Source organism: Hemicordylus capensis, chromosome 4, assembly GCF_027244095.1.
Source record: "Hemicordylus capensis ecotype Gifberg chromosome 4, rHemCap1.1.pri, whole genome shotgun sequence".
Classification (NCBI taxonomy): Eukaryota; Metazoa; Chordata; class Lepidosauria; order Squamata; family Cordylidae; genus Hemicordylus; species Hemicordylus capensis.
Window position 1 is genome coordinate 166,780,546 of NC_069660.1, and position 23,124 is coordinate 166,803,669.

Genomic DNA, 23,124 nt, shown 5'->3' on the forward strand with positions numbered 1-23,124 from the left:
AAGAATGTAGCGGTCCTTGAAACTCCGCACAAAGAATTTAGTGGTCCTTGACTCCAAAACGGTTGAGAAACATTGCTCTAATGCATAATGAAAAACCTGAATCATGTGTAAAGTGCTCCCTGATAGCTCGCAGAGACTTTGGGGTAAATCTGGCTGGTATGTGAATGCACACCCTCCATTCTGGAGGAGGTGAACTAAAAGCCCTATGTGGAAAAGCTCCAGAAAGGCAAAATTCTAAACTTTTTTGTAATAAATTGGAGCTGGTAAAGGGCTGTTTTAGAAAATTGAATTAGTAGTAGTAGAGTTACAATGTTGCTTTCTATAGAATTCTTTATTTTTCCAAGGAATGGGGAGGGCATTCTAACTTGACGGGTTGTCAATCTCTACATGCTTCGAGACAGGGCCAATCAGAATTCTTCACTGATACTACTATGCTGTGCCAGCCTCCATTAACCCATTTCCGGTCTTATCTTGCTTCTAGACAGTCCACAAGCTGCCAGTCTCCTCAGGATAGATATTCCCTTCTTTCTTTTTCTTTTCTTCTTTTTCTCTGTGTGCAGGGCGAGAAGGGAGTCATTTTGGGGGTTTTCCCCCCTGTCTTGTCTGTGTGCCTTAAAAGATACACAAGGTGGCACAAGAGGCTCATAAGAGGCACAAGGTGGCTTATTATTGTGTCCTTGGTGGAAGAGTGAGATATAAAGAACTTTATGATCAGTGATCCATAACAAGAGATATAAATGTAAACTTAAATAAATTGTATAATATTATTGCTTATTATTTGACTAGTAGGTGAGGTCCGTTGTTGCCAAGGCAAAGTCATTCTGGGTTTTGTTTTGTTTTTAAAGTTGCTTACAGATTTCCCCCAGCATATTCCAGTGTAAAAAGTAGTGTTCAGCAAGATTATTTATGCAAAAATTGGTATCTGTAGGTAATTGGGAAGTGTGACTTTATTTTGCACAAATAAATCCACAAACTCTTCAATATATATAATAGATACAATTTTTTAGAGAATTATGTAAGAAAACTTTTTATTAATGTACTTGCAAAAGGAAAGTAAAAGAACAGTTTGAAAATGGTAGGATGTCAACTTCAAAAATTATTCATTTTATTGAATAATTTCCATATATGATAAATTTGAATCATAGTAAATTTGAATCTCAGAAAGATCTTCTGCTTCTCTTTGGCATGATGTCATTTTGGAATTATTTATCTTATTATTGAGTGTTAAAAATCTATTTGGGACAATAACAGTTAAAATCTGATTATTATAGTCAGAATTTCTTCTAAAAAATACAAAGAAGTTAAAACTTTCACCCCATCATATTCTGGTGTAAAAAGTAGTTCATTCAGCTAAATTAAGTTGCAGGATTGTTTATGCAAAATTTGATATCTGTAGGTAACTGAAAAAGTATGGCTTTCTGGCACACTAACACACCCACAAACTCATCAAAATATATTATTTTATTATTATTATTATTATTATTAATAATAATAATAATAATATTAAATATGATGATACCTTGCCTTTTCCACTCTCCATGAATTTACCTTTTATAGAGCAATAAAGTGCTCAGGATACCTCAGTCAGAACCCTTTTTAAAGCTATATATAAAGCTCGTGTAGTGGTAAAAGGTTTCAGAAGGCTGGGTAAGCAAAGTTTCTTTTCCTTTACTGAAATCTCCCTCCCCTTGCTTTGTGAGTTTCAACATTTTAGGCTAGCTGAAGCCCTTAACATAACAGGAGCACCGCATTCAACAAAAACTATTTTGTTGCAGGTTCTCACTTAGTCATAACTATTAGGTTGTTCTGTGATGGAAGATGTACGTGTGGATGCTCACTCCCCACTGTGACTATAAACTGCTTAATTCAAATATTTGTAAGCCACCTTCATTCAAGACCTGGTTGAAAGGCATGATATAAGTTGGTTACATATACATTGCCATTTAACAAACAAACAAACTATATTTAATGTGGCTTTTTAAAAGCCATCTAAGTCAGTGGCCATTATTCAGTGAGCCGGGTCTCATGATCAGTGAGACCCGGTTTGGAAGAGTGAGCAGGAGCCCTGGGCGGCCAGATCAGCCGGCCACATGATTGCCAGCTCCGTGGCAGCTCCAAGCGGCCCCCGGAAGCAGCACACTGGGGAGACCTCCGAGGCCAGGAGGTGGCTTTTCACCTCCTCTCCGGGGGTCTCCTCATAAGTAACCGCGGAGCCACACCACGGCTACTCACGAATCTTTACAACCAGGTTTGTGGAGCGCTTGCTCCACAAAACTGGTTTTAGGGCAGGGGTAGTTAGGCGGGTTACCTGCCTAGGAACCACCAAGCTCGCAGCTGACCTCGGTGGTTCACACGATGGGGCAAAATCATGCTAGCCTCCGCTAGCCCGATTTCACCTCATCGTGTGAATAGCCTCAGTTATTACTTTAAATAGTTATATCACTTTTTAACAAAGATTTCTCCAAGCAGCTTACACAGCAAAAGCTGTAAGAAAATGGTTCCCTGTCCCAAAGGAATCACAATCTTGAAGTCATAATAATGTGTGACTGCAATTACCCATACATCCACTGGGTAAATTCATATTCAGGATGTCAGAGGCCAAATTTCTAGATATGCTGAATGACTGTGCCCTAGAACAGTTGGTCATGGAACCAATTGGACAGAAGGAGATCTTGGACAATTCTGAGTAGTGCACAGGACCTGGTGCGAGATGTCAGTGTCATAATGTGACCATAATGTGATCACATTATGCGCTCGCTCCCTTAACCTCGTTAAGGGAGCAAGCCTATGTAGGTGGGCTTGCTGCCATGGAACCACTATGCTCACCCTCAAGCCCAGTGGTTCTCACGAGCATGCAAAACTGAGCTGGGCTCCCTTAGCCAGGTTTTGCACGCTCGTGAGAATAGCCTCATTGTTTGTGTCAATTTGGGCTCATTTGAATTCCCACACAAAGAGCAATACAAAATACAGTCATCCCTCACCAACGACAGTTTTAAATATCCATGAATAGGAAATTGTGACTGGTCTTGCCAACCATCACCTGAGTACCCACAGTTGGCAAGGGATTTTAGTGATTTGGGGAAGTCTTCTCATTCATTTTGGTGACCCTTGCTGGCTCTAGGTGACTCTTGGTGAGAAGATGTTCTTGATATAAAAGGATAGCAGCAGGGGTCTGCAAAAAGACAGGTCGTGAGGGAGGAAAGAGCCCCTTCAGGAGAAGGAGGATGCCGTTGTGTAAATGAACAAAATCTGTTAACTCAGGGAGGGAGGAAGAAAAAACATGAAGGGAGGGGGAAGAAAGAGTGGAGGAGAGAGAAAGAGAAAAAGAAGGGGGGAAGAGAGACAGAAGGAAGGGCAAGGGATGGGCCTGAGCCTGTCAGCAGCCTGAGGGGAATGAGTGGCCATGGCGGCTCTGGCAGCAAGGAAGGGTCCATGCAACCACTGCTGCTGTTTGGGGCTACTGAGGCCATTGTAAGAGGGAGGCAGTCAGGCAAGGGATGGGCCTGAGCCTGTCAGCGGCCTGAGGGGAACGAGCGGCCATGGTGGTGGCAGCAGTGAGGAATGGCCCAGTCAACCACTGCTGCTGCTCCTGAAGGGAGGAGCAGGAGCGGGTGAGGGTGGGGAGGTCTCTGGGGATAGGGGGCTGCAGCTTGGCCAATAGGCAGCAGCAATGCTGCAGCCACGACCAAGAAGGGTGAGGAGGATGGAAGCAACGGGATGGAGGAGGAGCAGGAGTGCAGCTCAGGTGAGGGTGGGGAGATCTCTGAGGTGAGGGGAGCAATCAAGTACTAACGCGCAGATGCTCTAGAGCGTGTAAGAGTTCCAGCATTGAAGTGGAGAGAAATAATGGCAGTGGTCAGGATGCAGAGGTGGAAGGCCGGCATGCAAAACCCCTCCGGCCAGAAGAGGTGGGTGGACAGCGGGCAAAGCCCTACCAGCCAGGAGGAGAAGGTGGGAGGTGGTGGTGGGATGGCTTGGCCCTGGCCCGCCCAATGGGGAGAGCTGCGGGGGGGAGCGTGAGCGAGCGAGCTGCAGGGGGAGAGCGAGCGGGCGAGCTGCCGGGGGGAGAGCGAGTGGGCAAGCTCCCGGGGGAGAGCGAGCGGGCGAGCTGCGGAGCGGGGAGAGCGAGCGGGCGAGCTGCGGAGCGGGGAGAGCGAGCTGCGGGGGATGTCACAGGCTCAGTAAACAACTGCACAGATACTCTGTGTGGGGTCAGCTAGTTCATTCCTATGTTTCACCAACCACTAATTTGCCACCCATGGGGTTGTGCAGGAACATAATCCTAGCAGTTGGCGAGGAATGACTGTAGTGTTTGAACATACCCAGGGTCATAATTATCTAACACAAAACTTATTTATTAATTGTATTTTAATTATTATTAATATTAATTGTATTTTAATACAATTGTATTAATTGTAGCTGAGTTGCTACAAGATAAAGCAACCAATGAAAGAGTTTTAAAAAATGAAGTTATTGGCTTGGGATATAGAGGCTTAGAATGTTATGGGGTCAGGGCCGTCCCTAGTGGAGTGCGGGGCTCAGGGTGAATCAGCATGTGCGGGGCCTCCTTAACATTTCATATAATTACAGAATCATACTGACGGATAATATACAGTGTAAATAGTGTGAGTGAGGTTTTTGGACATGTTCAACCAGCTTGGACATACAATGCATTTCTAAAGAAATAAAAGTAAAAAGCACAACACATGCTTCACAGTCCTCAGACCTTCTGGGTTGCAAATCAACTTGAGCATAGTGCATTCATAAACAAACAAACAAACAATATATAATATATAATATATAATATAATTATAGTATAGTATAGTATAATATAATATAATATAATATAATATAATATAATATAATATAATATAATATAATATAATATAATATAATATATATTGTTTGTTCCAGAAGTTTTTGTAATTTTCTGCCATGAAACAAGCCACTTATAGGACTTTTTGGATAGTTTTTTTTTTTAAACCAACCATTTGTCTAATCCACAAATATACATATTCTTCCCGCCCTGCCCTACATCCTTGCTCAATGCCAAAGCCCTATGCCAAGTCATTCCAGGTGGGGCTGGGGCTGAAAGGGGGGCATTTTACACTTGTTTATGAAAGCAAAGGACAGATTCTTCCATATGGGGGTGGAATGATGGTCTAAGTGGGTGGGCGTCAGTTCTCCCCTTTTTTGTAATTTTCTGCCATGAAACAAGCCACTTATGGGACTTTTTGGATGGTGGTTTTTTTTAATTAAAAAAAATTAAAAACCAACAAATTGTCCGCTCCCCTTCAATTTAAATATACATATTCCTCCCACCCTGCCCTACATTTCTGCTCAATACCAAAGCCCTATGGCAAGCCAATCCCTAAATATTCAAAGGTGGGGGAATAACCACAAAAAGGAAATCACATCATACCTCCATTACTAATGCTGGGCTGGGCAGAGGGTCTGCAGATAGTGCTGGTGCTGGACACTCTCTGCCTGCCTGCCTGCTTCTTTCCTGAGCTTCAGGCTTCAGGGAGGCCTGCATGGAAGTCCCACCCACTGACCGAATAGCTGAGAGGTGGGAGAGGCGGAGCTCTAGCAGTTTGCCTGGGAGCCTTTCAAGCCACACACGGACACATAAGATCAGCTCTGGCTGGGCTGTGGGGAAAGACAAGTGGCTGGGACTGGGGGATGGAGGAGGGCAGGCTGCACTGCCTGTGCCAGCACGGTGCTCAGGGCAATTGCCCCAGTCGCCCTGCCCGAAGGATGGCCCTGTATGGGGTTAGTTCTTTAGGATGTTCTTTGTGTTCGCTGATATATTTTGTGGAGAATGGAAGCTCTTTTAGAGGCTTTACCCCTTCTCTTGCTTTTTCATTTTTAATTAAACTTATTTTTTTGTTTTCTACAGTGAATTTTTGTAGTATATTTTTCTTTTTCTTTATTAAGTTCGGTTTTGATAACCGTTCTGTTTCTGAGGGAGAACCTTTTCCTTTGGGTTTTTTCATCCCCAAGCTCAAGAGCCTGACTAGGCAAGATATTTGTCTTTTGTCATGCCTAGACTTTTTAAGGCTATTAAAAAGAATTAATTTTCAAAGAATTAATTTAGTGCTTTTATTTCTAGAGATTTCTGGCAATTATCCTGCTAGATGACTGCTAGATATCAAACTTTCTTTCTGTTGTAAATAATTCATTTGTAGATTCTAAAATAAAAACTGTGAGTTTTCCTTTAATATGTCTGTTGCTGGGAACAAGTAGTGATTTTAAGTGGTATAAGCAAGTGGATGGGCAGGAAACTGATCAACTCCATAGTTGTATAAAGGCTCATTGTCTTGTATTGAAAACACTTGTTTCTTTCTATGTATCTTTTTTGCATTCATCTAAGTTCCATTTTTCCTTTATTTCCAGTGTAAGAAACTTGATGCCAGAATAAACCACTTTTATTCACTTCAGTAAACTCAGTAGGACAGTACACTGCTCTGTAAGTTGATGTCCTCCTCCTTTACATTCATTCAGAATTAAGTCCCCTGCTTCTCCTGGTTGTAATCAGCCGTGCAATTAAGTGTCATGCACGGAAAAATGATAGAGGTATCTAAAATCATGCATGGTGTAGAGAAAGTGCATAGAGAGAACTTTTTCTCCCTCTCACATAACACTAGAACCAGGGGTCATCCCATGAAATTGGTTGCCAAGAAATTTAGGTCCAACAAACGGAAGTACTTTTTCACACAACACAGAACCAGTGTGGTGTAGTGGTTAGAGTGTTGGACTAGGACCGGGGAGACCCGAGTTCAAATCCCCATTCAGCCATGATACTAGCTGGGTGACTCTGGGCCAGTCACTTCTCTCTCAGCCTAACCTACTTCACAGGGTTGTTGTGAAGAGACACTCAAGTATGTAGTACACCACTCTGGGCTCCTTGGACGAAGAGCGGGAAATAAATGTGTAAAAATAAATAAATAAATAAAATAATAATAATAATCAACTTGTGAAATTCTCTGCTACAAGATGTGGTGCTGGCTACTAGTTTGGATGGCTTTAAGAGGGGGTTGGATAACTTCATGGAGGAGACGTCTCCCAACAGCTACTAGTCTGAGGGCTACAGGCCAACTCTGGCCTCAGAGGCAGGATGCCTCTGAATACCAGTTGCAGAGGAGTAAGCAGGAGAGTGGGCATGCCCTCAGCTCCTGCCTGTAGGCTTCCAGTGCCATCTGGTGGGCCACTGTGTGAAACAGGATGCTGGACTAGATGGGCCTGATCTAGATGACAGCCTGATCCAGCAGGGCTGTCCTTATGCTTATCAAATTCAGCATACATGCGAGGAGAGAATCACCAAGGAATTCTAACATACACGTGTGGACAAATTTGTCCCCAATTACCTTACAGCTAATTGAAAAAGTGTTTTATGCCTCTTGAAAAGCGATTAAATGAAAAGCAATTGTCCCATGTATTCCTGCATGCCTTTGATATGTCATCAAGTAAAGCAAAGCAAGTGTGAAAAGAGATAAAGTATTGCTTATTCTACAAAGAATATTCTAAAGTGGCCTGGACACATTTTTGGTACCCCTAGAAAAGATCATAAATTATTGATTAGAGTGATTTTTAAAATAAGCTGTTTTCTTTAATTGGTATCACACATGTCTCCATTCATGCAATCAGTCATTCAGCCTATTGAAATGGAGAAAAGTAGTCACTCTGCCGTTTGGTATCATTGTGTATCCCACAATAAACATGGACCAGAGAAAGCAAAGGAGAGAGTTGTCTGAGGAGATCAGAAAGAAAATTATAGACAACCATGTTAAAGGCAAAGGCTATAAGACCATCTCCAAGCAGTTTGATGTTCCTGCGACAACAGTTGCAAATATTATTAAGTTCAAAGTCCATGGGACTGTATCCAACCTCCCTGGAAGCGGCCGCAAGAGGAAAATCAACCCCAGAATGGTCAGAAGGATAGTGAGAATGGTAGACAAAAAGCCAAGGACAACTTCTAAAGAGATACAAGCTGAACTCCAAGGTCAAGGTCCATCAGTGTCTGATCGCACCATCCATCGCTTTTTGAGTGACAGTGGGCTCAAAGGAAGAAGACCCAGGAGGACTCCACTGTTGAAAGACAAAGATTTAAAAAGCCAGACTGGACTTTGCTAAAATGCATATTGACAAGCCACAATGCTTTTGGGAGAATGTCCTTTGGACAGAAGAGACAAAACTGGAGCTTTTGGGCAAGTCACATCAGCTCTATGTCCACAGACAAAAAAATGAAGCTTTCAAAGAATCTGCTGTGAAACATGGAGGCTCAGTTATGTTTTGGGGCTGCTTTGCTGCGTCTGGCATGGGGTGCCTTGAGTCTGTGCAGGGAACAATGAAATCTCAAGACTATCAAGACATTCTGGAGCAAAACATACTGCCCAGTGTCAGTCACAGATCATGGATAATGACCCAAAACACACAGCTAAAAGCACCCAAGAATGGCTAAAAACAAAACATTGGACAATTCTGAAATGGCCTTCTATGAGCCCTGATTTGAATCCTATCGAACATCTATGGAAAGAACATGCAGTCTGGAGAAGGCACCCTTCAAACCTGACACAGCTTAAGCAGTTTGCTTAGGAAGAATGGGCCAAACTATCTGTTGACAGGTGCAGAAGTCTCACTGAGAGCTACAGGAATCGCTTGTTTGCAGTGATTGCGTCTAAAGGTTGTGCAACAAAATATTCGGTTAAGGGTCTTATCATTTTTGTCCATGCCATTTTCATTTGTGTTAATATTTGAAATATTCTATTGCATTAAAACTCTAAAGCAAAGCAAAAAAGATTTTTGTTAAATGTGGAATAAACAATGATGGGTGCCAATTACTTTTGTCAGTTTCAAGTTATTTCAGAGACAATTGTGGGTTCTTCTTTTTTCGTGGCAGGGTACCAACGCATTTGACCACATGTGTAGACACTTGGAATTTCAGAAGAGCAAACGTCTCTAAAATGAGGAGTTTAGTGAAAAAGAAACCGAAAGGGAAAATCAGGAGAGTCCAGAGAGTCCAGTGGCACACCTAGGTAATTTTGGAGCCCTGACCTGAAGGGCTTCGGAGCCCCACCCCTTGCCGAAAGAAAGAAAGAAAGAAAGAAAGAAAGAAAGAAAGAAAGAAAGAAAGAAAGAAAGAAAATTATCTTCCCCCCCCCCAGCTCTGGCCGACCTGTTTTCAGTGTTTTTCCTTGCCGGGGGAGGATATGTGGAAGGAAGAGTTCCCCTTCACCAAAACTTTTATCTTTACCCAGGGAGGGAGGGTGGGATGGGGCATGGTGATGGCTGCAGCGAGCGGGGGCAGGAGGGGAGAGTTCCCCCCTTTACCAGGATGGAGGGCGGCGAGCTCTTTCCAGCTGCCCTCCCTCCTCCCAAGTGACTGCACGGGCCTCTCACCTCTCTGCTTCCTCCACATGGCCTCTTACCCCCGGACCTTAGGGACCCAGTCTGTGGCTTCCAAGGTCCAGGGGGGGCCCCAAAGGCCAGGGGGACCTCCTACCACCACCCCACCCTGCGGCATTGAATCTTCAAGAATTCTAGCTGCCGTGTGCACTTCCTCCCTGGGTAAAGGTAAAAGTAAACATTTCGGTGAAGGGGAACTCTCCTCTCCTCGCTCCCCCTCCCTCCCTGCAACTACTGCTGCCATTACACAGTGGCAGAGGTTTTTTTACACAAAGAGGGGGGCTTTCTCCTGCCCCGCTCGATGCAGCTGTCACTGCCGTGCCCCAGGCAAAGGGGGAAAGTTTCCCCTCATCTCCCTTCCCACAGCCTACTGCCACGGCTTTTTTTTAAAGGTAAACAGGTGGCAAAAGCCTTTTTGCCTATGGGTGGTAAAAAATGCTAATTCACCCCTGTTTGGCCACCGATAGGACACCAAGAGAGGAGATGAGGGCAGGCTCAGTGGGGCTGGGTGGGTGATTTGGAAACTCACCGAGACAGAATTTGGAGGCTCTCCCAAGACGGAGGCCACGAACCAGCGCCCCAAGTCTAGGGAGTAAGGGCGTCTTTGTTTGGCTCCAGAATGCATGGAGTTTATTCAAAACCACAACAATAGAAGCCCAGTCAGGATGTATACCAAAAAGGACGAAAGGTATCACCAAGTCCAGGAGGATGTCAGTATGGCTAACAAGTAAAGTCAAAGGGAAAAAGACTTCTGTAAGAAATTGGAAGGCATGCCCAAATGAAGAGAACAGAAAAGAACACAAGCTCTGGCAAGAGGAATGCAAGGTAACAATGAGGCAAAAAGAGAGTCTGAGGAACATTTAGCTAAAAGCATCAAAGGGAATAACAAAATTTTCTTTAAATAAATCAGAAGCAGGAAAACTGCCAGAGAGATGGTTGGTCTATTAGATGAAGAGGCAGTGAAAGGGATTATTAATGAGAATGCGGAGATTGCAGAGAAGCTAAACGAGTTTGCATCTGCCTTTATGGAAGAGGATACTGAGCATATATCTGTGCCTGAAACAGGCTTCTCAAGGATAGAGGCTATAGAACTGAGTCAGATAGAGGTGATGAGATATGACATTCTAAACTGTCTGGGAAAATAAAAAATTAACAAATCACAAGGGCCAGATGAGTCCTTAAAGAACTCAAATGTGAAATTGCAAAAATATATCACCAATCTTTTGGAGTTCTTTTGAGGGTGTCGAAAGGGGTGTGGATAAAGGTGACTCAGTTGACATAGTATAACTGGACTTTCAAAAAGCTTTCAAAAGAGTTCTTCATCAAAGACTCTTGAAAAAACTTAGCAGCCATGGGATGAGGGGACAGGTTCATGTGTGGGTTGGTAACTGGTTGAAGGACAGGTAACAGAGGGTAGGAATAAAGAGACAGTTCTCTAAATGGAGGAAAGTAATAAGTGGGGTCCCACAGGGATCTGTACTTGGACCAGTGCTTTTTAATTTATTCATAAATAATCTAGTTGTTGGGGTAAGCAACAAGGTGGCCAAATATGCAGATGACACCAAACTATTTAGGGTAGTGCAATCCAAAACAGATTTTGAGGAGCTTCAAAGGGTCTCTCAAAATTGAGGCAGTGGGCAACAAAATGGCAAATGTGGTTCATTGTAAGCAAGTGTGCATATTGGGGCAAAAAAAAAAAAACACTGATAGAAAATATATATGCTGATGGGATCTGAGCTGATGGTAACAGGCCAGGAGAGGGTTCTTGGGGTCGTGGGTGACAGCTCATTGAACGTGTTGACTCAATGTGCAGCAGCTGTGAAAAAGGCCAGTTCTATGCATGGAATCATTAGGAAAGGGATTGAAAATAGAATTAATATTATCATGCTGTTATACAAAACTATGGTGCGGACACATTTGGAGTACTTAGTACAGTTCTGGTCACCATATCTTGAGGACATTGAACTGGAAAAATGTGCAGAAGAGGGCAACCCAGATGATCAGGGGCCTAGAGCACCTTCCTTATGAGGCAAGCCTACAACACCTGGGGCTTTTTAGTTTAGAAGAAAGATGGCTGAGGGGAGACATGATAAAGGTCCTATAAAATCATGCATGGTGTGGACAAAGAAATTTTCTCCCACAAGACTAGAACCATGGGTCATCCCATGAAACCGATTGCCAAGAAATTTAGGACTGACAAAAGAAAGTACTTTTTCACACAATTCATAATTAACCTATGGAATTAGCTGCCATAACAAAATGTGTTAGCCAACAGCCTGGATGGCATTAAGAGGGGTTTAGATAAATTCAAGGAGGACAGGGCAATCAATCACCTCCAGCCTAAGAGGAAAGTTGCCTCTAAATACCAGTTGCAGAGGAGCAACAACACAAGAGAGGGCATATCCTCAGCTCTTGCCAAGAGGAATCTGGTGAGCCACTGTGGGAAACAGGATGCTGGACTAGATGGGCCTTAGGTCTGATCCAGCAGGGCTGTTCTTTTGTTCTTATTCTTGTGATAGCAAATCCTTTTGTCTGTCCTGAAGCTACTGCCAATCAGTTTAACTGGATGATACATCATTTAATTATTTCTTTTTACATTTATATCCCACTCGTCCTCCAAGGAGCCCAAAGCAGTGTACACAGTTATGTTTATCTTCACAACAACCTTGAGCTGAATGACTGGCTTAGAGTCACCCAGTGAGTTTCATGGCTGAAAGGGGATTTGAACTCAGGTCTCTCTGGTGCTAGTCCAACATTCTAACCACTACACCACACTTATGACAGTTGGGTAAAAGTGAGGGATTATATTGATTACATCATTCTATTACCAAGTAGAAAATTTTTATTTCCACTTTCTCTAACTATGCATAGTTCTATAAACTTGTTCCCTAGAGTAGTCTTTTTAACCTGGAGAACAGCCCCAAATGCTTTAGTCTTTCTCATAGGGACAGTGTTCCAACCCTTTGACCTTTTTGGCCACCTATTTCTGTACCTTTTCTAGTTCAGCTCTAACAAGGTGGATTTCCTGTTCCTAGTTTATAACACTCTTGGTTGTAGATAATACATAGGAACATAATGAATCACCAAAACCCCTGGTTACCATATAATCAGGACTAATTTATCACATAAGTTAATTCACATGAGTTGACTCTATATTTTCCCTTCTTCAAACTGACCCCTCCCCCATGAGGTTCAAAACTTGTGTTTGTAAAAGATGAGTAAGCACACGTTTGGCTCAGCGGGGAAGTAACCTGCCTAGAGAGCAGGAAGCTGTTGGTTCAAATCCCCGCTGGGGTGTTTCGCAGAGTATGGGAAACTCCTATATTGGGCAGCAGCGATAAAGGACGATACTGAAAGGCATCAGCTCATACTGCATGGGGGGAGGCAATGGTAAACCCCTCCTGTATTCTACCAAGAAAACCGCACGGCTCTGTGGTCACCAGGAGTCGTCTGACTTGACAGCACAACCAAGAGGAAAGACGGCTGTGGGAACAAATTATAGCGAGGAAATGGTGGGATAATTAGACATCCCTCCCCCACTCTAAATTCCCCCCTCAAAAGTGTTTTGCTTCTGTAAAAAAGAAAAAAGGTGAGGGGGTATTTAGGATTACATGCATAATTATCATATAATATATGCTGTAGTTTGCCTCAGACTCTACTAGAGAAAGAGGTTTCATTTTCTTCGTTTAATACTGTGCTAGATTTTTCAAATTTGTTTATTCTTCAGATGAGTTTACCCGAAACCCTAAACTCCGATTTTAAGCAATTATTACCGTATTTTTCAGCAGAAACACCACAGTGCATACGTTTTTAAAAGGTATTTATTTCTGCTTGCGGCATTTACGCTGACGTGGCATTTATGTATGAATTCTGAAGCAAGCCAAAAGTGCTTACACTGATGTAGTGTTTACGTGAGGTTTCTGGGGCAAACCTAATTTTAGGCACCAATTCCATGGGGGGAAATGGTGCCTAAATGGCATAAAAGTTACACTGCTAATTTCAATCTGACTGTTGTACTCAGAACAGAACAGAGCAGCAGCCCGTGAATTTGAACTGGATGAACGATGCATTCATCAGTGGAAATCTGAAGAGGACCTGGCAGAAATGCACAAATTAAAACATGCAAGGAGAAGTGGCGTTGCAGCCTGGCCTAATTTGGAGAAGAACCTCGAGAAGTGGATTAAAGAGCAAAGAGAAAAGGGACTGCCGGTCTCTACTGTGAAAATTCACCTACAAACAAAATTAATAGCACAACAAATGGGAATAACAGACTTTAAAAGGTGGCCCATGTTGGTGCTACAGATTTTTGAGGTGAAAGAATTTACAGGTGAAACTTGGAAAGTTAGAATATCGTGCAAAAGTCCATTAATTTCAGTAATGCAAATTAAAAGGTGAAACTGATATATGAGACAGACGCATTACATGCAAAGCGAGATAAGTCAAGCCTTAATTTGTTATAATTGTGATGATCATGGCATACAGCTCATGAAAACCCCAAATCCACAATCCCAGAAAATTAGAATATTACATGAAACCAAGAAGACAAGGATTGTAGAATAGAACAATATCGGACCTGTGAAAAGTATACAGTGTACTGTGCTTGATTGGCCAGCAAACTCGCCTGAGCTGACCCCATAGAGAATCTATGGGGCATTGCCAAGAGAAGGATGAGAGACATGAGACCAAACAATGCAGAAGAGCTGAAGGCCGCGAATGAAGCATCCTGGTCTTCCATAACACCTCATCAGTGCCACAGGCTGATAGCATCCATGCCACGCCGCACTGAGGCAGTAATTGCTGCAAAAGGGGCCCAAACCAAGTACTGAATACATATGCATGCTTATACTTTTCAGAGGTCCGATATTGTTCTATTCTTCAATCCTTGTCTTCTTGGTTCCATGTAATATTCTAATTTTCTGAGATTGTGGATTTGGGGTTTTCATGAGCTGTACGCCATGATCATCACAATTATAACAAATTAAGGCTTGACTTATCTCGCTTTGCATGTAATGCGTCTGTCTCATATATCAGTTTCACCTTTTAATTTGCATTACTGAAATTAATGGACTTTTGCACGATATTCTAACTTTCCGAGTTTCACCTGTATCTGTGTACATTAAGACAACAATGGAACAGCAGCTGCCAATGGACTGGCGGGGGTGGAGGGAATCAGCATTTTTAAAGTTTGTTGTCACCACTATTGAGTGGGGCAAATTTATGCAATCACAAAAAAACTGTGTCCATATTGACAAACCAGAAATGAAAAGACATATTTCATGTGCATATTAGCCTGGGCCACAAACAGCGAAAAACTAAAACCAATGCTAATTTTTAAACAGAAAACTGTCCCGAAAGGCAATTTTCCTTCGGATGTTGTTTGCGCTAATGAGAAAGGGTAGATATGTGAAGCCATAATGTTTGAATGGCTAGGCTTAATGATATTTGGCAGAAAAGTAAAGGAGCTTTTTTCCAACCACATGGCATTTTACTAATGGACATTTACTGGATTAAGTTAAAAATGAATGCAAAAGGGTATCGGCTACACTAACTGTGATTCCTGATGGTTTGACAAAAATCTTGCAGCTCTTCAACTTACCAGTGAATAAGGAATTAACATGTGAAATGCATTGGGAAAACTAGATGAGCAAAGGCCTGCATACATTCACAAAGGGAGGAAAAATCCATAAAGCAACCTACTGCGAGGTCGCAAAATGGGTTTCGGAAGCATGGAAAGCTTTTAAAACTTCTTCAGTGATTTCTGCTTTCACAGAAGCTGGAATTATATACAATCTGAAAATGCTGAAAGAGATGCAATTAAAATTTCACAAGACAAACATGAGAAGGCAGATGATCCTGAAAACTTAGATGAGACCATGTTAAATCTTTTTATTTTGGAGAGCAATAATTCAGACATAAGGTTTCCTTTGAAGTACAATTTACATTTTATAACTTCTGCAATGTGATCTAATAAAAAAAAAGAATGTTTCGTATGAAGTGAAATGGGAAATTACTTCTGCAATGTGATATGTTAAAAAAAATATGTTCAACATTTATGTCTCATTGTATTAAGGCTGATGAGGATATGGGTGTCCAATGATTTATGCTGCAATGAATGGCTGTAGTGAAATTTTAACCCTTTTTTCCAGTTGTGCTGAAGAATAATGCATGATTATGTTCCCCTTTAGCTGCGGCATTGTGGTGTTTCTGCCAAAAAGTACAGTATATCTTTCTCCAGCCGACCCACTTACTTACATGCATCTGAAGCTTTTTCCGTAACTGAAATATTGTGAGCTGTGATTATTGGGTCATTTTGAAGCAGAAAGGGGGATTAAAATTCCAAAATAAGACACAGAATAGATGTGCTTTCCCATCCAGTTTTATTAGTGATGCATTAGTACAATAAAATATCTCATAAAGTACATTGCAGTTTATTCCAAAAAAGACTATGTACATTTACTGTCTTAAATAATAAAAAACCAGTATAACAATGAAACAGATGGACCAATTAGAAATAGATATAAAGGGGCAGCTTCCCTTCATTTGATAATGTCTGAGCAATGGCGGTATTGCCTTGCAAGCTCACTCTACACCAAATCTCACAAGCTGCTTACTGAAGGAGGCACTGGGCTAAGCTTTCAGGTCTGGGGTGCCTTCTGCTCTCCAATAAGCAAAACATCTGACTAAGCCATTTATCCTTTTCAGAACCCAAAGCAAAGTAAAATCTTTATTAGGACAAACTTTATTACTAAGACTTCTGAAGACCTCCAAAGCGTTGTCATCTTTTAGGAGGTCCTAATAAAGGTATTGCTGTACTTTTGATATTTTTTTCCTACTAGGCCAACATGGCTACCTACAATTTTTATATTCCTTTCAGAATATCTATTTGCTACTCTACTGAGATTTGATCTCTATCGTTGCTCATACAATTTGTCAGCCACTGCTTTTCTCTAAACAGCTACTGTTGGGAGAAAAGGGATAACTAGAGAATCATGGAGCAGCCAAGCAAGGCAAATTTTCTATTATCTTGTTTTAGGGGAGCACCCACAAAGTCTGAAATGTAAGCCTCAGACTTAGCACAAGTAGCTAGCACAACAGCTTTCCACAAGCACTTTGTTAGAATGTCACGGTTCACTGAGTCACTGTTATTTTGTATTCAGTAGGAAGAGCTGGCGTTGCAGGAGAAGAGCCCTGAGAAACTCCACTAGCAGCTGCTGTTAAAAATAAACGGTTTTATCCTTTGTAAAAGCAGCCACAACCAACTGCTCTAAGCTCCTTTATGGCAAAAATTCTACCTGCAGATGTTCTAATTACTAAGGGGTAATGGTTTTCTGGGTGCCTCCAAACAAGATGCAAGTCTACAGGCAACTACTGTAAAAGGTCTTCTTAGCTGAAGTCTTGCTACCAACCATGGCACTCAATCTTCTTTGGTCTGTCCTGAGACAAGAAAGCATTACCTAATACTTCAGCACAAGTTAACTGCTCAAATTCACACTCCCTCTTTCTTACCATATGAATCGTATGAATACATACAAACTAATTTAAGTCTAGCCTTGGTGGCATCAGATGTACTTTCCTGTAAATTTGGTAAAACAGGAGGGAAGAGCAGCCACACCTGAGTCTCCATTTTCCTACTAGTGGCATCCCAAGTGTTTGAGCAAAGCCTTCTGCATATGTTCCCCCTGGAGCTGGACAAGCTAAATCCACATTTACCCCTTTGTGGATGGGAACTGAAGGGCCCCATTCTCTCCAACAACTATTTCAGATTAAGGACTATTAAATTTGCTCCAAATGTTCAGTAAACAATAAATCCTGGGCCTTGGGCCCGGAAATACAAAATATGTTGTGGTGAATCATAGGTTGAAAAGTTTAATTACTCAAAATTCACAACACATAAGGTTGAGAGCAAAACAATTGTACAAGGCATATGGAAAACCTAGATATTCTAGAACTTGTCTCTATACAGTGGACAGAATATTTCATTACAGCCACTGACAATATTATTGCAAACAGCAGCAAGGACCGCTAGCAAGTCCAGTACAGAGCATTGCAAAGTTGACATTGAAGAGCAAATGTGCTTTGGTCATTCTGCTTGGACTAAAATTAAAATGAACTGAAAGGGAAAGCCAAACACCTTCCTTGTAGGCTTTTTCTGTCCAATTCAGCATAATCAAAAAGTTTTGCGCTTATGTGCCTGATAATTGACAGCTATCCTAGGACGGCAAGGCACATTTCCTTGGAGTGGACTGTATTGTGAGAGAGAAATGCTATATTGCTCTCTGAAAACACTTAATCAAAAGCACTCTTCCCAGAATTATAGCACAAATGGAAGCAATCAAGCACAGCAGGGTTGGTTTTTTTGTTTGTTTTATAGAGAGAGATGCTAATGGACACACATATCAAACAAGCCAGTATGGCCAAGCCTGGGGCACCTGCTCTTGTTTTAGTGTAAGGGAGGAAAGAACCAACCAAACCCGCAATCTTTCTGAAAGTTTTCAGTTTGCCCATATACCAACTCATCCACCTAATTATCTATTATTGCTGTCCTCCAACTAATACTACTTTTGCTTATTGGCTTCTTTGCGGAGAGATTAACACATACACAGAGGCCCATATCAAGCAGCTGTCAAATCCAAGTTTGAATAGAACTATGATAAAATAATGAGATTGTAATTAAAACTGGAGAGCTTCTATCAAAAAGACTTACAGGAAACTTCTCAATAATCTGAGTACTGTCTCTAGTACAAATATTCCTTACCACTACAATGTTCCTTTGTTTGCGGCCCAGTCTATTGGCTTTCCTGTCAAGATGTCCTTTTAAATGGGCCCCTGGAAGGCAGAATCCTTCCCCCACAACCCCAGGCAATATTGTATGGAAAAAATAATGCAGTTCATATTCATTAGGGAACTCACAGCTTGAGCACCACTATGAAGCAGTAAACAGTGGAAGGATACTAGGGCATATTTTCCAAAGAGCTCTACATCCAATTTCCACAAACAAGAACCCTGTAGGCAGTTCTAGAAAGAGTGGAAGATCAAACTGCTTCAACAGGATAAGGAGAGAATATGGGGTGTTGTGGTACCTATCTGGGGTACATGTGGCCACATGTACAGATATGGATGTGACACTGAAAGAAACAAACATCACCTCTTCTTCCCTGGGTTTTTGTTGTTGTTATTTTTGGTGGGGGGGGGGGGGATATGTGTGTTAATATTTATAAAATATTAAATGGTATCTCACATTTAGTGGACAACTGTATTGAAAGGTTAGTATCCTAAGCAATAGCATACATTCTCACCTGCTCCGAACTAGTATCCTCCACACTGGTAATTGCATTGCCAGCTTCCTGGCAGAAAAGGGTATCACAAATGGATTGATTTTGGATGACACTGATGCATGCAGGATCCAGTGCTTCATTTCTAGATAACATTTTTAGTTTACATTTAAAACACTGCCTTCCCCCAAGTCAAACATAATAAAAGAGCCAGAGTGCACAGTCACAGTAGGTCTGTCTCTTACAATGAAGGGTCTCCCATTTGATTCTGGGCACACATTTGAGCTGCAATTTGTATGCAGTTGTTGGAGTTTGCTCATTCTGGGACAAGAAGATAATAGTTTTAATGATGTTGCTGTTATGTAATTCTGGGGGCTAAAACCCATTTTAGAAAAAGCTCCCAATTAAATTAATCTGATATCAAATGAATATTCCACTCAATTCCCCATCCCATTGGGTTCTAAGTTAAGGAGCAGTGCAGTTACTCTTGGGTTCTTAACATTCCTAGAGGCATATATAAACTTAAGTTTAAATTGCTGCTGCTTTAAGTACTATCCTTCCCTTGCAGCCAACTGAAGAACAAACAGAAATGTAACTGAGCAGTTATCCAAGCACAAAAGTAAGTAATTGCAGAAGAGCACAAACAGCTGGCACTCAGGTTTTGTGGCTGGCAGAATTATCCTAAGAATGCAGCTATATTAGGATTTGGAATGTCCAAATATGCAGATGGGAAAGTGCTTGACATGGGAGGACCATTGTGCTGCTAGCTGGAAGAACTTCACGTCATTCCATTCTACTCCATCAACCAGCACTATAATAGGAGACAAAAAACAAAAGGTAGTTAAAATGCACCAGCAGTTCTCACCTGGCTATTTTTAATATATATATCAAAATATGTTTCAAGATTTACCCTTAGACAACTTCATATACCGAGGGACATTCCAATCTAGTGAATAGTCTCCCATGTTCTGACTTGCAGGCAGAACGGTACTAAGTTTATTTGTTCAACACTTATTCATCTCCCACTCTTCAGGGCTAAGTCCTCCCGGGGTAGCTAACTACAATAAGATACTACAATAATTGCACAACAAACAAACAAAATACCCAAAGTGCAGCCAGATCTAAATCCCAATTAAGAGCAGTATAGCTCAGCAGTTAAAAGCTTGTTGAAATAAGAAAGTTTTCACTGCTTGAAGGCAAAAAGGATAGGGGCTTGTGGCTTGTCAAATATCCTTGGGATCTTCCAAAGCTGAGGCACAAGTTCTAAAAAACCCACAAAACTCTGCCCACAAAACTCACCAAACAAATTTGTGTCAAAGGTAGGCCAGGGGTTAGAGCTTGAGAGGCAGAATATAAGATTGAGGTAGGCACATATGGGGGAAAGCAGTTATTAAGGTTACCTGGATGAAATGACTGCTCATCCACAATAAGGGAAGGTGATGGGAAATCTGTATTTGCAGTTTTAATCAGCTGGGTGATGCTGGGAACCTGAGGAGTAGCTACAGCCATTTGTTGTCCCAGTACAAGAGGACTGTTGTGAAACATTTGCATCAGGAAACTCTGCAAGGCATTGACAGTGTCCAGGGCTGCAGGTTCTGGGCAGAGGGCAGATAAAGCAATCCTACATGGGTGCACAGGAACAAGCCTCTGTTGGCAAAAAGTGGCAGAATGGCATAAAGACTCTTGTCAGTTGGGTGTGGATTTTGGCTGGAGAAGTGGGAGGAATGGAAAGTGCCATAAAAGCAGCACTTGCCTTGTTTCTGCTTGTTAGAGTGCCCTTTTGTGGAGGTCCAATGAATGAGGCAGCTTGCTTCCAAGGTGAGTCATTCATCAGCTTGGGAGTAGAGTCCTGTTTCTTGGCTGCATGTAGTTCAGTCTAGGGCAGCTCTCAAAAAACACAAAAAGGTCTGGGAGCTTGTGACCAGAGCTTGCAAATGGGAAATTTTGTGTGGAAACCTATCAGGGAAGTGTGAGAACACAAAGTCATCTCCAAGCAACATAGATGGAAGTGTTGTCATGACTTACAGGAAATGTTTGTTTGTTTGTTTATTTCAGCCCAAGGCCAGCACATACAGGAAATGTGGTATTTGTTCTCTTACCTATGAGAAACAGGAACTACCTGCTACAAGCTAGTATTCTGCTGGAAGAGATGAGAAGGGTTGAGGCATACCTTTCTACACTGCACCTTATCAGGGAAGACGACAGAAGAAGCTCTTGCTGAACAACAACAGGAGGAGGTTTTCAAGGAGGAGGATGAAAAACATGGAAGCATGTTTCCAGGATTGGAGAACCAAAACTTTGGTGCCACTGGAGTTGAGCAACTGGTCAAGGTTCTTCCTATGGAGAGTGATCTATGAGAGACCACTCTTGAGAGTGATCACTGGACATGATCTGTCATCTCAGGCTCCACAGAAGTGTGGAAGATATTGGTCCTTCAGGGATCGTAAGGAAACCAACCAGTACCTCAAGGAAGAAGATCTGTATGGCGGTAGTGGGCAACTCCCTACTGAGTCAGACAGAAGCAGTTGTGTGCATACCCAACAGGTCATGTGTTGTCTTTCTAGTGCACACATCTGAAATGTGATGAAGAGGGTTCAGAGACTCAGCAAACCATCCTTTCCTTCCCACCACTACCTTTTCCTATTGATCCATATTTATTTATTTTTATTTAACATATTTTTATACCGCCCAAAACTCACGTCTCTGGGCGGTTTACAATCCATATGGGAACAAATGATACTGCTAGAAGAAACCTGAAATGGATCTCAAGAGATTACAAGACACTGTAGGATAAAGGTGCTGGGGGAACACACTTGCTGTCCCTACTGCTATGAAGCATTCATATTCATAGGCAGTTTGGCTCTCATGTAGAACTTCCATGTTCAAGAGCAGTCCATACCACAATAATAGTTTGTTGGCACTGGGTAGGAATGGTTTCTAGAATTTTCTTGTTGCACTTATTTGAAGCTTTCTGGAAACATATATCTGAGCACTGTGAGAAAGAAGATGCTAAGGTGGAGTAGACATGTCTTTTCCAGCAGCATTTTGATAACTGAACCTGCAATTCTATGGGCACACCTAGAAGGAAGTAATTCTATTAAAGTCAGTGGGACTTGGTTCCATATAATGAGGGAATAGTTAAACAATCCCTGAAAAATGGTTTTGGGGAAGGGAGAATGGAAAGGTCCTTTTTAAAAATTTGAGTCGGAAACAATGGAAAAATCCTGCGAGGTAAACCCACCAGCACACAGATTATTCTCAAATAATCTGACATTAGCCAAAGCATCCCACAGGGCATAAGATCTGTTAGTATATTTGAAACAAAAATGCCAATAATCCATCCTCTCCTACTTTGTAGAAAATGCAGCAAGACTGACATATTAAGGAACATTACTCAAAGTAATCCTACTGAAATTAAAAGAATAATTTCATTGAGACTATCTTGAGTAAGCCATTTTCCTACGAACCATTAACTATTAAGTGGATGTTTGTGGTTTGAAGGGAAGAAATCTACTCCATCTATGCTCAGAGGCTACGTCCCTGGTGTACAACTTTCTAGACAGAAGGGAAAGAGACAGACTCTAATGAGCCACAAATTTCATTAAAATGAGCCACAAAATCATTAAAACATGCCACAAATTTATTAGAAGAGGAAGAAGAGCCAAGGCCAGAAGAGCTCATATCAACTCCCCAGAGCTCAACTGTAGCCAGAGAACAGGCCCTGGAAAGTCAGGGGAGGGCTGCTGCTCAAGGCCTGGGTGTCCTGAGTGAAGGAAGGAAACAAAGAAGTAGATATAAGGGCTCACGTAGGTTTCCATCCCTTAAAAGATTTGGGGTTTCAAGATTTAGAGGGGCTTTTGTTCTCTAGGGGGCTCATAAAGCAGACTATGAGTCACTATATATGGTAAAAATATGCAATTCAGAGAGTAAAGGCCTACTATTTCAGTCAGTTGGATTAAGGCTAGGGGTTTGGCTGTATGGCAAACTGGTTTGTTCGAGTTCAGCCAAACCACAAACCAGTTTGAGGGCGGTAGCGGTGGTGGCGGGGGCAGCAAGCAGCACCTTTAAAAGTAAGCAAGCAGGTCCTTACTTGCATGACCAACACTGCAACAAGAAGCTGCCTGGTCATGCAGGTAAGGACTTGCTTGCTTGGTGCTGCTTGCTGCCCCCTCAGGAAAGATCCTGTAAAAAGTGAACACATTCATGATTGACCTCAAGAAAAGAATACCAATAAGAGAATGTTGAGGTCTTAATTAATTCCATATCCTGATGGGTAATGTTGGGATTCTGGGATTCTACCCATGTTCATTCCTTGGTTGGGTAATTTATACCAGGCACCAGTATCACAATTTCAAACAGAACTTTATTAAAGTTCTTGCTAGCAATCAAACTCTTTGGGTGTGGCCACGCCTTCCAGCAGGTTCTATGTTTCTTTTATATTGAGATA

At 42.0% G+C, this 23,124-nt stretch overlaps 1 protein-coding gene and 1 long non-coding RNA gene across 11 annotated transcripts in view; one reads left to right on the forward strand and one right to left on the reverse strand.

Moving 5' to 3' along the window:
- Positions 1-5,062: 5,062 nt before the first annotated feature.
- Positions 5,063-21,739, forward strand: LOC128324211 (uncharacterized). The gene is made up of 3 exons (XR_008306727.1): positions 5,063-6,469; positions 19,246-19,296; positions 20,733-21,739. It is a non-coding gene; the product is annotated as an uncharacterized LOC128324211 (long non-coding RNA).
- The window catches only part of PACS2 (phosphofurin acidic cluster sorting protein 2), a 256,899-nt gene continuing 249,538 nt past the window's right edge, over positions 15,764-23,124 (reverse strand). For 6 of the 10 annotated variants that reach the window (XM_053248447.1, XM_053248442.1, XM_053248444.1 and 3 more), the window contains 2 exons: positions 20,078-20,272; positions 15,764-19,488 (listed from right to left, as the gene is read on the reverse strand). In XM_053248447.1, the coding sequence (XP_053104422.1) occupies positions 19,376-19,488; positions 20,078-20,272 (308 nt within the window). In that variant the 3' untranslated portion in view covers positions 15,764-19,375. The remainder of the gene's footprint in view (positions 19,489-20,077; positions 20,273-23,124) is intronic. The other 4 variants (XM_053248450.1, XM_053248446.1, XM_053248445.1 and 1 more) reach the window with 2 other exon arrangements.